This window comes from Podarcis raffonei, chromosome 2, assembly GCF_027172205.1.
Source record: "Podarcis raffonei isolate rPodRaf1 chromosome 2, rPodRaf1.pri, whole genome shotgun sequence".
NCBI classification, from domain to species: Eukaryota; Metazoa; Chordata; class Lepidosauria; order Squamata; family Lacertidae; genus Podarcis; species Podarcis raffonei.
The window spans coordinates 23,501,778-23,518,062 of NC_070603.1; the positions used below are offsets into that span (position 1 = coordinate 23,501,778).

The 16,285-nt window shown below is 41.5% G+C and overlaps 1 protein-coding gene across 2 annotated transcripts in view; it reads right to left on the reverse strand.

Annotated features, from left to right (window-relative positions):
• Positions 1-16,285, reverse strand: part of PITPNC1 (phosphatidylinositol transfer protein cytoplasmic 1) — a 124,591-nt gene that overhangs the window by 1,862 nt on the left and 106,444 nt on the right. Inside the window, exons 7-9 of one of the 2 annotated variants that reach the window (XM_053375340.1) lie at positions 14,367-14,522; positions 8,847-8,910; positions 4,931-5,049 (exon numbers count right to left, since the gene is read on the reverse strand). In XM_053375340.1, coding sequence (XP_053231315.1) covers positions 4,931-5,049; positions 8,847-8,910; positions 14,367-14,522 — 339 coding nt within the window. The remainder of the gene's footprint in view (positions 1-4,930; positions 5,050-8,846; positions 8,911-14,366; positions 14,523-16,285) is intronic. The other variant, XM_053375339.1, reaches the window with a different exon arrangement.

Consider the following 16,285-nt stretch of genomic DNA (forward strand, 5'->3'; position numbering starts at 1 on the left):
TTCACACTGAAGTAGTTTATCAGGTGAGCCCCCACCAGCTTGGGCCCATTTTCAGTATCTCAACTATCTCATAAGCACTAGGCTTTGGTAACATCATCATCATCATCATCATCATCATCATCATCATCATTACCTTCCTTTTCTAAGGGGCATGAAAGTGTCTCTCTATACAATGCCCTGTACACAGCATATTCATACAGAAAATTAATTAGATCACGACCACCAAAAAGAAGCTGAGATTATTATGAATGAAACAACGAGAATCCTCTTCCATCTCTGTTTAAGTTTGTTCCTTAACGGATTGTTAAAAAACACTCAAACCAAGGTAATACAGAGTTGAAAGGAAACTTGGAAGTCCATCTGGTCTAGCTAGTAATCTCAGTGACAACAGATGATTCATTTGAGACCTGCTTTCAGGGTGCTTCCAGAGAGGGGCGATATACGGCCAGTGGATTGTTCAGGTTTGATTTTCCCATGTGTGCAATTGGCAAATGAGCTTTCACATCTGCTTGCAATCCGCACCAATGGACAGATTTTGATGGAACGTGTCTGGAGGTTTTTACTTCCCTATCCATCAGTATATCTGACCATGGACATCCAGAAAATTAAAATCCCAGGAACAGCACGAGAGCAAATGTTACCAGCCATAGTTAGCATGTTTCACAACGGACAATATGGAGGGTTGTGTGTGTAGAATCATAGACTTGTAGAGTTGGATGGGACCCCAAGAGTCATCTAGTCCAATCCCTGGCAATGCAGGAATCTCAACTAAAGAAGTGATGACAGGTGGCCCTCCAACCTCTGCTTAAAAACCTCCAAGGAAGGAGGCATATCCATTTCTATTTGGTTATGTTTATTTTTTAACACACAGGCTCATATCATTTGGGATGCTGTAAATAAAATGGCTAGGGACGCGGGTGGCACTGTGGTCTAAACCACTGAGCCTCTTGGGCTTGCCGATCAGAAGGTCGGCGGTTTGAATCCCCGCAGGGGGGTGAGCTCCCGTTGCTCGGTCCCAGCTCCTGCCAACCTAGCAGTTCAAAAGCATGCCCAAAAGTGCAAGTTGATAAACAGGCACCGCTCCGGCGGGCGGGAAGGTAAACGGCATTTCCGTGCACTGCTCTGCTTTGTTGTGGGGGAGGAAGGGAAAGGAGATTGTTAGCCGCTTGAGACTCCTTAGGGTAGTGATAAAGCGGGATATCAAATCCAAACTCTTCTTCTTTAGTCATGCTGGCCACATGACCTGGAAAAACTGTCTGCAGACAAACGCTGGCTCCCTCGGCCTGTAAAACGAGATAAGCGCCGCAACCCCAGAGTCATCTGCGACTGGACTTAACTGTCAGGGGTTCTTTACCTTTACCTTTTTAAACAAAATGGCTAGGCTAGGAAGGAGAAGTGCAGTGCTAAACAGTATCCACTGAAACATCACCACACCTATGACAAACGAACCACCAGACCAAGCTAATGAGCTTCTACACCAACAATATTTGTGTGTATATATATATATATATATATATATATATATATATATATATATATGACGTGTTGGATAGGCAAAGGTAAAGGGACCCCTGACCATTAGGTCCAGTCGTGACTGACTCTGGGGTTGCGGCGCTCATCTCGCTTTATTGGCCGAGGGAGCCGGCATACAACTTCCGGGTCATGTGGCCAGCATGACTAAGCTGCTTCTGGCGAACCAGAGCAGCGCACGGAAACGCTGTTTACCTTCCTGCCGGAGCGGTACCTATTTATCTACTTGCACTTTGACGTGCTTTTGAACTGCTAGGTTGGCAGGAGCAGGGACCTAGCAACGGGAGCTCACCCCGTTGCAGGGATTCGAACCACCGACCTTCTGATCGGCAAGTCCTAGGCTCTGTGGTTTAACTCACAGCACCACCCGTGTCCAACATATCCGCGTATGTTTGATATTCCACACTAAAGTGGAAGCCAGATTAAATGGAAAAAAGAAAAGGGGGGGAAAGTATGAGCTGGAATTTTGATGACATCATAAGGACACTGGAAAAAACCAAACATGCACATGAGCAGCACCAATTCCACAATAAACCCCTGTCTGGAAGCACCCTAAGTTAGAAGAACCTGTGTTTGAGAAAACATTCCAGTCTTGTTTTCAATCCAGTGATGAACCTGTTAAGAATCCAGCTGGTGAGCTCAAACCTGAAGGAATTACAGTGCTGAAAAAAATGGCTGATGCAAAGCACGTGCAACCAGGCCATGGAACATGTCCTTCTTTTCACAGTGAAAGGCTTTGGGTTTTCATTCACAAATTAATCAAATATCAGTTAGACACTGCTGCACAGTTCCACCAGAGGGCAGAATTACTTCACCGTAAATAAAGTTTTCCCTCCTAGAAAATTCCAAAGCACAATTCTTTCTGGTTATTTCCCCTCTACTGATACAAAATTCAAGATGGGTTCAGCAAAAGGTCATCTGAGATTTGCATGCCTCAAATCCAGGTTGCTGTTTTGAATACTAGCAAAGGGTTTGTTTATTCAATGCAAAACCCAGCTTGGTTTCAGTTTCAGCTTTTCTTCAATGAAATGGACTCACATCAAAGAAACTCAGAGCTTGCCCACATTTGAGCATTGTGTAGCAGTCAATCCACTAAAATTAGACCAGACTAGGCCATATCCACACATATCTGAATTTGAATACGAGGAGCAATTCATTCTTTTTATTCATACCAGTAGTCACTCCCTTTTGTGTTTGCCCTTACCTTCTAATTTTATTCTATTGATTATATTATGTCAAGTAAGTACTAGGGCACAGATAGCTGCATGCACACCTCTCTCTTTTTAATTCCCCCCACCCAGGAAATGTGCATAAGCACAAAGGCAATTGTAAATGCTCAGCATATACCTTTATTTAGTGCAAATCTGAGGGATCAAAAGAAAAAAACAAAGCTACACTCCTCTGTCCAGGAGCATGCTAGACATGCCAGTTATTAGCATGCTGGAAAAGAAACAAAAGCAATTCTAAATCCTCAGCACATACTTTTCAGATTGCTGCACAGTTATCTGGTGCAGAATTTTTTAATGTGGTTTGCGCAGTTTTCTGGTTTTGTGCACATCTGATGGATCAATATATATATTATGGCTATGTCCCTCTTGGTAGCATGGCCAGAAAATAAATGAAAGCACTGACGAAATAGTGGCCATGGAAAGAGGAGTGGCAAAAAGTAATGACTGATCCACTCTGCCCAAACCACCAAAACAAATTGTCTGCAACCCCAAATGGAGTGGTAGGGAACCTGGTTTCCCCCACCTTACTGGATTAACCCCAGATCTGGTAAAGCTGAAATTACAGGAGAAAAGCATTGAGATTGGTGTTGTTTGAGGGTAATGTCATGTGGATTATGGAAATTTAAATGGGAATGCAAGCACACAATAAACTCCAGTGTGGACAAGCCCGAAGAGAAGCTGAAACAGGGTACAACCCCCCCCCCCAAATTAATTATACGTACCAGTGTTCCCAAGCAAAAGCTCTTTTGAAAAGACCTGTTATAGTCAAATGCCTCAAGGCCTATCAGCAGGCTAGACAACCTTCTAATTAACTTTAGCTACTCATCACTTCTATGGGAAAGATATTGGTAAAAGACTAGGAGAGGCCAGATTGCACGGGTATCAATATTATGAGGCTGCTAAAATCACTTGATATTAATGGCGAAACTGACACCCAAACACATGATCGGCAAAAGGCAGCAGAGTGGGAATTGAAGATCGTAACAGTTGAGAGCGGTGCTGAGCAGCTACACCGTGCTATAATTCGCACTGTCAATTGGGTCACTGATGGGAGTAGGCATTCGTTTGCCTGTTTCTCAGTTTTTAATGTGTGATATTTTACTGTATTTCTGGTTTCTATGGAAGCCGCCCAGAGTGGCTGGGGAGGCCCAGCCAGATGGGCGGGGTATAAATAATAAATAATAATTATTATTATTATTATTATTATTATTATTATTATTATTATTATGATAATTGCCCCAGCTCTGCTCTCTTCCATTTTGCTGTTTGATTAATGAAAATTCACATGGCTTTGAATCAATCAAACCGAAGCTCAGCACACGGCTCAGGAGATCTCTCGTGCCCAAACTTCCCCAATAATTTCAGTGGATGGAGACCATCCTTGGGCACAAAAACATAGCCAGTCTGTTCTGGAGGAAAGTCCTGACTCTGCGTTGCCTGGTTCTGATCTAACAGACCACCAACTTTGGTGGAAAGCACAGCTCCAATTATTGGCACAGGGAACTTGGATGTAAATCTGCCACCTGGTGCGCCCAATTGACTCTAACCTGACAATTTCATTTTCCACTGGAAGTAGATATCTACATCTGAAGTTAAAACAGGCATACCCCAAAACAGGAGTTGCAACACAGATCTCCCCAGACTGTAAGCCTGGCTTCACACTGTGTTCACAATACCAGGGACAGATGTAACAAATAAAGCAAACGCTGAGTCAGTTCACGGCCATGTGCGCCTTTTCAAAAGAGTGCAGTATTTGTTCAGGTGAACATTGGTTTGTTGCCTGCATTAAAACAGACACATGCAACAGTCCATTTTTTGAAAATATGGGGGGAAAGATCTTGGTCTTGTGGCATCATAGGGAGTTAAACAACCAGGGCTGTGCATAGCTGTCTCAGAACTTGATTTTTAAGATAAGGTTGTACATTTGGGGGTGGGCAAATGCGCTGAGGATATTTTTACAGCAGGCTCACCACTCAGATTTTATCTGAGCCTTATGTTGACCCTTCTAATTCTCCACTAGGAAAATGGCGCAAAGAAGGAAATCAAGGTGAGCCTTTGCACTGATGAATTCTGCTTCCACAGAGATCATTGTCATACAAAATCTGACCACTTGTGTTCTTTCTTTTTTGCTCTAGCAGAGGGTGGGCAATATTTTTAAAGAGGCTACATACACTTCCTTTGGCATGGCTCTCTATTTCACCCACAGGAGATGAATGTTGATCGCAAACTTTAATGTTGGTTTTTTCATGCATATTTTTCTCATATTCTCGAACATCCTCCATAGTCATATCTGAAAAAAGTTCAAGATGTTGGGTTGTTTTCTCTATTAATTCAATCCAGGCTTGAATGAAAGGGAAGAGTCTAGGGAGAATTATCTTTCTAGCAAAAGCCAAAAAGCAGAAGCCGGCTAGCTTTATGAGGATTCATAATAAAGATTGTTAAGTTAAACCAGCCAAGGAAGGTATAAGAAGGTTGAGTTAAGGGATAATTGCAGAATGGGGGTGCTTGGAAGCTGGGATGTTTCTGTCAAGTGAGGTTGGCAGGAAGGTGTGGGGTGCAGGCTTTGCTAGAGGCAAACATCTTCTAAAATAAATTTAGAAGATTTCCTGGAAAAAAGAGGAAGGATTAAGGAACAGCACGAGAGTTTACTTACCTTGTCAGAGACATGCCAGGAAAACTCTACATTATGTATAATGACACACGATTTACAAAAAAAAAGTAGCTTCATTGTTTTAACACTACACAGCTCAGCTTTGAGAGATTATGTGTTTTTGGATTTCGACAATTTGTATAGTGCCTAATCATAGCCAACCCTACGCAGTGTAGTGAAGGACTGCAGAAAGTACCTATGAATAGTGGAAGGATTCAAACACTTTGAAAGGTAAATCCAAATAAACATTTGCTTTGTAGAGCTACCCAAGAAAGTCATACGCAAACCAGATCCACTAGGACGTGTGTATACTTCAGGCATTTCAAAGTTTTGCAGGAGCTCCACTGTGAGGTGCCTACCTTCACAGATCTTACATTATACTACAGGGGTAGGCAGACTTCAGTCTTGTTGGATCTACATTGTAATTTTATTAGACCCCCTCCCCAACAAAATATCTGCCAATGACACCCAACAGTTAGATTTTTTGAAGGGGGTGATCGTGAGCACATTCTGAGCCCTGGAATTGGATATCAGTACCAGAAATGAATTGAACTCACAGTCCTTTCATACAAATACTCCTGATTAGCTTTGTTCATTTCAGTGGCCTACTTCAGGTGACAAAATTCATTTTGGTGTTTCTATTTTTAAAAAAATAAAAAGGGTATAAGAAACCATTGCTGATGTAGTGCCAATTAATCAGAGATCTACAGTGTAGAATGTAGTCCTAACAATACGTTGTATCACCACTGGCATGAGTCATGGATTATCATATTTTAATATTAGTGTACTTAGAATGAAGGAGCATTAAAGCGTTGATCAAAGAAGCTTATAAGCAATGAAAATGGCACGATCAAAAGCACTTTAGCCGGGCAAAATACATGCTCTTCATTAGCAGCACTTCAGTTAATAATGAAATACTGTTGTCTTATAGCAATGTTAATTGCATATTAAGATGAAACCCTAAGCTTATTTATCTGGAAGTAAAAACCGTTGAAATAATGAAAATACTTCCAAATGAACAAGTTTAGGATTGAGGTTTAGAGGGCAGTGCAACAACAAAATCCACATTTTTAGAATAAGCAAAATCCCAATGCATTGGCCCACTGAATGCTTGATACCATCGACTGATATACACCTTATAAATATCTAGCTTTAAACATATAAGAAATATTGAGCTATGGTGACCAATTAATCATTACTTGAAAGGAAGCTTTCCTTTATTTTACTTCTGCAGCAAAATTTTAAAAAGCCCCAAGCATTTAAAACATGCCAATTATTTAAAATAATTTGCCATTATCCTGCACCAACAGTTTGGGCACAGGTTTGCTGGAGAAGTTATTATTATTATTATTAAAATTTGTATACTGCCCTTCATCTGAAGATCACACAACATAAAAATACAAAATGAATACAACAGAAGGCTATTCACTCACTGCCGTGCTCCTGGTTCCAAAAGGATGTGTATATTTTATTTTGGAGGGGCAATGTTCCCCTTATGCCAGGATGCCACTAGCATCCTATTCTGCTTCAGCAGCATGCTGTACAAAGTTTATGAAGAGAAGGGAAACCTATGAAAAATAAATGTTTGGGGGCATGCTTTGAGAGTGAATGTGCAATAAAATGGACATAAAGTGGCATGATGTTGCTGCAGGAAGTGGGTGGCTTTGCACTACATATCACAGTGCTTCTGTGGATAAGAACTTATTCGTGAATTAAAGTTATGTTTTCGTCCATGAAAGCTGTTCTAGACCTTCCTGAGCGTTATTCAATAGATGCAGACAGGCAAACCACATCTATCGCAGTGGCTCTGGGATTTTTTCTGGGGGTCTGGTTTCATCTGCATGAAGCACTATAAAAAGTTATAAACTGAGTTTATCTACTGTGGGTGATGACTACAACACTGTCCCAAGTGCCTAAAAATCTGTCAGATGTGCACAAAGCTGTGAGAAAGGGTTGACAAAATCCCCTTACAGTGCCAATCTAATATTAGGTGCAGGGCCAAGAGAGTGCCTGAATTCAGGTTAACTGCACCATTCCTCAACCCATTTTCCTAAGAAGTGATCCTGCATAGCAGTTCCTTCTCGCAGTGTTACTCTCACATTGAATGCCTGTGCAGATGCTAACTTGTAGAACTGTACTAATGAATGCTTCACCTAAACCTGTAGAATAATTCTGTTTTCCTTTCTGAAAACATTAACATTATATTCATAATGAAAACATTATTATTGTATTAATAACATAGTGACATATGGAAAATGAAGCAAGCTGAAATACCTGAAATCCCTTACGTTGGGAAACAGTTTTACGTAGCTCAGATGGAACGGTGGGACAACATGGTTCAAAATAATTGTTTAGAAACAGGGAGCTGCAGAATTAACTTGATTTGTTGTTTTTTTTCTCCATAGAGGAAATGTTCTCAAGGCATAGGATGGACAGTTAGGGTTGGACTAGTTCTAATAACCCTTCACCTTTCTATCTTTGTGTTAATTACCCGAAGAAGGCTGACAGCACTAATCCTCCTTCTGACACTTACTTTTCCTTTGATCAAGTCACCTAATCATTCCTGTTCACTTTTCCATCTGTAAAATGCAGATAATAATCCTTATTTCACAGACTGCTAGGGTGATTAACGTGTGAACTGTGCTTTGAAGATTGAACTTGTTAAGCTCTATTGTCGTCCAAGCCCCTTCTAGATATTTGCAATAGTTTGGGGGGTGATTCAGTTGTATACTTATCTTTCTGTAGCTTACTTGCCATTTTTTATTTTTAACCAAAACTCTGTAGGCTTACTTGCATTTCATTGGGTAAACCTGAAAATGAAGGTCTTAGGACAGCTTTACACAAGACTATCACCCAAAATGAATATACACATAATGTATATACACATTAGCAGGTGACAAATGCATATCATGAGTGATATCCAATATTAGTTGCATTTGGGGTAGATTCCTTAAAATTAATGGACTTAAGTAACTTTTAAGCCTATTCACATAATGCCAACGTATCTCTATTTCCTTATGTATGAATGCTTTTAAATAATATGGAACACACATTACTGCAAAATTGTAACCACAACTGTCAATTCTGTATACATTCCAAATAACAAAAAGTGGCTGGATTAGAACCACACTCTTTAAATTTTAAAGAGCATGCCCTGGTCCCTTAAACACATTGGCTATGAAGGATACATTCTGTGTGAGCTCTGTATAAGGCTGCAATCCCATACGCATCTACCTGGGAATAAGCCCCACTGAACTCAGTGAAATTTCATCTCACTAGACGTGTATAAGATTGCACCGAAAGAAATGCAAAATCTGTCCTTTGTGATGGATGCCTTAACAAGGCTACCAGAGCAGGAAAAAAGCATTGCATGCAGTTAATAAGGCCTTAGATAATCCGTTTGCCCATGTGAGTTTATTTTTGAAAACATGACTTACCATACCACTCATCCACCCATGTAAAAGCCTGTCGGTGGCCAATCAGCAATATATCTCTGACCACCTGTAAATCAGAACAAGGGTTAAAGACATCTCTGACAACAAACAAACAAACAAACAAACAAACAAACAAACAGGAATTGCATCATACCAGAGGTATGCACTAGATTGGAGGTGGGGAACATTTGGCTCTCTAGATATTGCTGGCCTGCTACCCACTTCACCCCTGAACATTGACATTGATGGCGGAGCTGATGTGAGTTGGAGTCCAACAACATCTGGAAGGCCGCAGGTACCCCCCCCCAACATGTTATGCTGCTGCTGAAAGAACTGCACTGGGTTCGATGACCTCCCGAGCTAAATTCAAGTTACTGTTTCTGGTGAATACAGTTTGGGACCAGGCTAAGTAAATGAACCAACCACCCCTTATACACCCATTGATCACTGTGCTCTGCAGGAGAGGAACACCTGCATATATCATCTTGTTAGATCTGTTCTGTACAATATAGGAATTTGCCTTTCAGCGTGGCAGCACCTACCTTTTGAAACTCCCTCCCATTACACATCAGATAGTCTCCTTTGCCTTATTGATGCCTACTGAAGACCTTCCTTTTTCAACAAGCCTTTTAAAATGAGAATCTTTTATCCCAGTCTTTATCTATCTTTGAATGAAGTTAACAATCAAAACAATTAAAGGGGATTACATATAGGCAATGACCATCTAGTGTGTGTCCAACTGGCGCACGGCCACTGACACACGGGTCCTTTTGGACCTGGAAGAGGGCAGAATGGTGGCCGGGAGCGGAACCCCCATGTAAAATGGTCACCACCCATATATGCAAACATTTCCACATATCAAAACAATATTATGCTAAAAATAATTATTTTACTGTAAAATCACTTCAATATATTTTATGGGAAGTGATGTTATAAATTGATAACTTAATGCATAAAATAGATCTAACACCATCCAAATGGAGCCTCCATGCCAATCTAAACATAATGACACATAAAAAAAATATGGTTTCCCTGTTTCCCAAATATAAGCAGAAAAGTCACTGCTAATTTTGTAATATCACCTTGCCAACAAAGGTCCGTATAGTTAAAGCTATGGTTTTCCCAGTAGTGATGTATGGAAGTGAGAGCTGGACCATAAAGAAGGCTGATCGCCGAAGAATTGATGCTTTTGAATTATGTTGTTGGAGGAGACTCTTGAGAGTCCCATGGACGGCAAGAAGATCAAATCTCTCCATTCTTAAGGAAATCAGCCCTGAGTGCTCACTGGAAGGACAGATCCCGAAGCTGAGGCTCCAGTACTTTGGTCTCCTCATGAGAAGAGAAGACTCCCTGGAAAAGACCCTGGTGTTGGGAAAGATTGAGGGCACAAGGAGAAGGAGACGACAGAGGACGAGATGGTTGGACAGTGTTCTCAAAGCTACCAGCATGACTTTGACCAAACTGCGGGAGGCAGTGGAAGACAGGAGTGCCTGGCGTGCTCTGGTCCAGGGGGTCACGAAGAGTCGGACACGACTAAACAACTAAACAACAACAATTTTGTAATGCCCATTTGTTGAAAGGTGCACATACAAACAGTGCAACGAAAACTGTGCCAGGCAGCAGAAACACCAGTCAGAGAGATTTGTGATGACACAAGTAGGAAGAGGTGCAACAAATACCCAGATTTTCAGCAGCTGGGCTAGTGATATTCACATGGCTTTCATTTTAAACCCGATCATGTCCATTCCATATATGAAAGGCCAGTGCCCTTCAAAATTTATATCCTATCCCAAGTGTTGGGCATTTCCCAGGGGCAAGAAAAGTAGAACAACTTGTACCTTAGGGAAACAGAATTACAGTGTGCACCATAAAGAGATGATTTACTAAACGTTTCTATCTGTAGCAAAATGATCACACCAAGCAAGCACAAAGGAGAAACAGCACAGAGAGAATACCTATTTGGGAGTTATTTTCCGCTTTTGTCATGCACAGATAGGAGAGACTCTGCAGTTAAACTCCTGATACACTATCTATTTATTTTATTTAAGTTTCACACAAAAAACTGCTTTAAATATTACAACAAATTTACAAAATAAAGGACACTGAAATGTATAACTTCTTCGCCTATTTCTATGTTGTATTCTGCAGTTTTGATCCATGCAGAGAGTAGTGAGGACACTGAAAAACATTCAGAATCAGTTCTGAATTCTGGGCCTGAAGGGCAAAAAGATTACAGACTAGCATCAAGGATATACAGCTTGAGGCAGAAATCAACCCAGTGTGGTTTAGTGGTTAGAATGTGGTGCCTTCCAGATGGTGTCAGATGACATTCCCGTCATCACTGACCATTAGTAATGCTGGCTAAGGATTCTGGAAGTTGGAGTCCAATAAAATCTGGAGGCCACTATGTTTGCTAAACCTGGGTTAGAAAGGTTTAATTCAGGGGGAATTCAGGATCAAATTTCTACCCAGCCATAAAGCTCACTGGGTGACCTTGGGCCTGTCAGTATTTCTCTACCTAACCTACTTCAGAGGAAATACTGCTATTTCTACTAAAGTTTAGAAGACAACTCGCCACCTTGAGTCTAAGCCCAATAATGGACCCTTTTTCTGAGCATGGCTGGGATTGGGGGTCTTGAATTTGTAAAGGATTGCTAAAAATGTGGCTTGCAGCTACAACTTTCCCCAGTGAGCTGTGCCAGCCTACTTTGGTAGCTCTCGTTGATTATAACCTAAGGGAGATACAACATGCAAAGCTTGCACGTCATGTGCAATTTGAAAGTGAAGATCAACTCTGTGTTGCTAGGTTGGGGGTGGGGAGATTATTCCTGACCTTGCATGAAAGTAGATGGAACTGAGGATACTTCTTGCTACATGACTCATAAACCTACAACATGCGCAACTTTCTGTCTTTTTGAATCCCAGGAACATCCTGAAGTTTAAAATAGTCAGCATCTCCCACCATCGCCCAGTATGCTTGGATCAAATCTCCATGGGAAAGATAAGCTTTTAGCCAAATCAGTTGGCTACACGCAGCACTGTGCTAAAGGTTCTCCCCCCCCCAAACAATATATATTTCTGCTTAAAAATAAAAACTACATACAGGGAATGACCATTGTGTGTTTGTTCAAAGCACACAGGACTGCACGCATGAGCCATTTTTGGACCTGGAAGAGGGAGGAATGGGGCGGACTTATGCATGCTTTGCCAATGCGCATGGTGACCTGGAATGTGCCAATTTCTTTAGAGTTATTTCTGCTTTTATTTATTGTTGTCTAGCCACAACTCACTGCAGAACACCCTCTTCAAAAAGCAGGTCAGAGACTTTATAAGGAATACAGGATTAGTTCAAAGCTGACAGGAGCAAATTCCAAGGTCTTTTAAATGAGGAAGAACTATTCATTACAACTGTGAATTTATTATCTGGACACTTTGAGCATGCCCTGGGATGCCAAGCGTCCAAAGAGGAAGCATGCATGCAATGAAAATGAGGAACATTCGCTTTCTAATATTACTCTTATAGATTCCACATCCCACGTTATAATCTGCAATCGTTCCTTTCCTACTTTGTTCTTCTTTGCCTGTTTTAGACCTTGAACCGAAGATAAACAAAAATGTGCAGACTTTTGAGTACATAAGTTACAAGCAGCCTCGCATGAGCAAGTATATACATAGTTCAAGGGTTTGTTTCTCTCAGACACAAAAAGAAGAATGTAGGGTAGTTACATTCTTGATGCGTAAGCTTCCTCGACAGGCTGGTTGATAGTTCTTGGGAAGAGTAGACAGGAAGGACTGATGCACAGTGGCACCAGAGACAGGGAGAAATGTGGTCCTGGAAGCAAATGTAGGTACAAAGTAGGAATCTGAAACCCGGGCCCTCCAAGGTAGGTTTCTCTGAAACACCGCCTGTTGCATGTGTTAGGCTGCCTTTGTAAGTTGAGTCATCACAATCCGGTGGAATATAAGGGAGAAAACTGGTAGCCCATCTATTTGCCTCTTGCCTTTCCCTTGTAAGCTGACTGAAACACTATCAGCTGCATCCCTACTGAGCATGCAGCTGTCAGTGGCGACTGTGCGGTGTTGGGGCTACCACCCCAGATGTTGAATGAGCAGTTCCCAGCTGCATGCCCCGCATCAGAGCATGTTGATGCCACTGGCAACTGGGCTGGACTGGGACTGACTTCCCACTCGCATTGTGCTCACTATGCCCATCTCAGCTGTGGAACTGCAGAGCATACAGCATCTGGCGATGATTAGGCTTGGCAGGGACTTTCTGCCTGTCTGCACTTCCAGCACATGCAGCCTGAATTTTATTACATAAGAATCCAGATGCTAGGAACTAGAGCTCCCGATCGCAGTGGATAAAAAGAAGCCTGAGAATTATTTACATTCATGCTTCACAATATTAACATGGCGGGGGGGGGGGGATAGCAACTGCATTTGTATCCTGCTTTCCCCGAGGAACTCAGGGTGGGGTTATCCTAGTTCATGTTCACGACAGCATGCAAAGAGATAATGGCTTGCCCAAGGCCACTTAGTAAATTTAACGGCTGAATAGGAATTTGCACTTGGATCTCCCTGATCCCGGCCTAACGTTCTGCTCATTTCACCTTGCTGGCTGTATCCATCACAATGCTGTATGATCACAGCATCATGGTGATGATAACTGATTGTCCAACAAACCACAGGTTAACCACAAGCTGTCATAGAGATGATGGCTTGTTTCTCCAAAGCTCTGCATGTTTACAAGTCCCCCTTGTCTCATCCTTTCATAGCCTGGTGAACATGTAGACTATGGTGGCCAAACAAACCATGGTTAAGGGAGGATGCTGGGTTCACATATCAAGCCAATGTTAAAACAAACCAAGGTTAACAGGCCAACAAAAAACCATCGCTTCAGATTATGGTTTATTGATAGTAGCAAACACACACAAAACACACCCATAGTTAACATTGACTTTTGGTTGTTGCTTTTTTCTCCTTATTTCCTTTTGACTCCTGGCATTCTTTTTTCTGGACATCATACACAGGTAGATTTATTTATAAATGGATTCTCATGCATAGACCTCATATTATGTGTAGTCATGTAGATCAAGATATAGCCGCACACGTCTTACTGAGATAAATGGGATTGTAATACGATTAAGAAGAGTGCAGATTTGCATGGAAATTGTCCTTATTGCGACAGAAGCGCTCTATCTTTCTTTAGAATAAATTGACAAATTATTTCATGCCTTGTAATTGTTTGCACTGCTTTTTTTAAAAAAAGAGTTCTCCTTTGAAGCTGTTTGAGGATCTTGTAGCAACTAAATTGGTTTCAACTGATGACATGCAAACTATTTCAAAATCTGCGATGCTTTACACATTAAATCCCTGGCTAAATATATGGACAGAGTTCGTAATTGGAAACACTGAAACCAGATCTGTACATCAACTTCCTAGCTTATACACACTGCTGTTTCTGTTCATATTCACGTACAGAACAGGATGGCAAGAGAGACTGGGACACTGTCTTTCACTCACCTTGTGAACGAACTGCTCCACTCGAGTCTGAAGTCCCCATACTTCAAATTTCACAGTCACCAGTTTGTAGGAACACATGATGGGCTCTTGAGTGTCTCTCCAGCCTTCTTTTAATAGGCCTCTCCCAGTCTTCTCTGATTTGAAGTGTTTAGGGTCCTGCAAAATGGAAAGGAAAGAACTCTAGGAGATAATGAATCCATGCTGGAAAAGTATCTGTGCTGGGATATTATACAAGATTATTGATAAATGGGATAGAAGAGTAACACACTTCAAAAGGGCTTTGTCCTGCTAGTCACAAGTAACCAGCTTCAGCTGCAGTAATGTAAGCCAAGCCAATGCATCAGGAAATAAGTTGCATTAGTTTCCTGTGACCTGAGATATACAAGAAGTGCCCTGTACCACCTCTGGTCACACTTTGACCTCCTCTTATAATGTCCCAATATACAACTCAGCTGCTAACTGGTGCAAGACCACTTAAGGTTTGCACATTTCCTTCCAAAGAAGTGAAATTAAGTTCTTGAAGCTCTTTGCCGAATATGCGCCCTTAAGTACAGTGGTCCCTTGTTTCTCGAACTTAATCCATTACGGGAGTCCGTTCGACTCCCGAAACCATTCGAAAGCCAAGGCGCGGCTTCCAATTGGCTGCAGAAGCTTCTTGCACCCAAGCGGATGTTTGGCTTTCCGAAAAATGTTCACAAACTGGAACACTTACTTCCAGGTTTGTGCTGTTCAGGAGCGAATTTGTTCGACAATGAAGCCATTCGAGAACCAAGGTACCAGTGTACAGTAGGCACCCCAACCACATTCACAACAGGTTTGGCTCAATAATTAACATATATGGATTTGATTTTGGTTAGAGTAGGTTTTGGTTTTGCTCCCAATTCATACTTGGGCTGTGTGTAGACACCCAACGAGTCCCATCAGCAGAAGCCCTGAACAATGACTTCCACTTACCCAATAGGGCTTCTCCCAGTCTCCTCCCGGCAAAATTGGCTCTAGGGGAAGTGAGACGATCCCCCAGAACAGCACATGGGGGGAGAAGAAGGGGGACTCGTTCTACCTGGTAAGGTGAAATGCTTGCACTGACGGAACAATCAGAAAAGCACAGCGTTGAATTCTGGAGGTCTGTGGGAATGACTTCCAACTTTAATCCTACGTTGGGATTAAATCTAGAATTCGGGAGCTGGAAAACTACAAATAATATACTGGATAAAGTGGGAGACCCATTTATGGAGAATTTATTTATTTATTATATTTATATTTAATTTATATTTATTAATACCTTTCCTGATTGCAGCACTTCTCCTAGTTCCATACTCTTCTGTAACCTGGTGCACATGGCAACACCTTAATCATTTAAATGTATTTAATAAAGGGCTTGTCCTTGTAGCGGCTTGATCTCACTGAAAACCTGGTTTTTCCCCCAGTTTGAATTTGATCTCAGCAGTCCACATCTGTGTGCGTTTGAAGTTGAATCCTTTTTCATTCTACTAGGAATGTCACACTTATTAGCCAATTCCTCTCCCCTGCCACCCCCTTCATTTCACAGAACCATAGAATTGTAGAGTTTGAAGGGACCTCAGGGGTCCTCTAGCCCAACCTCCTGCAATGCAGGAATCTCAACTAAAGCACCCATCTTAAATGGCCATCCAATCTCTGCTTAAAAATCTCCAATGAAGGAGAGTCCACCACCTTCCAAAGGAGTCCATTCCACTGTGCATCTGTGCAGGTAATGTAGCACTTATGTGTGAAGCTAATAATAATAATAATAATAATAATAATAATAATAATAATAATAGTAATAATAGTAATAGTAATAATAATAATAATATGCCCCACCCAAGATGTGTGATTTATTGATTCTGTATTGCTGTTATGCCTCAGATTTCAGTTTATGCAGAAAGCAGAGAGTTTAACAG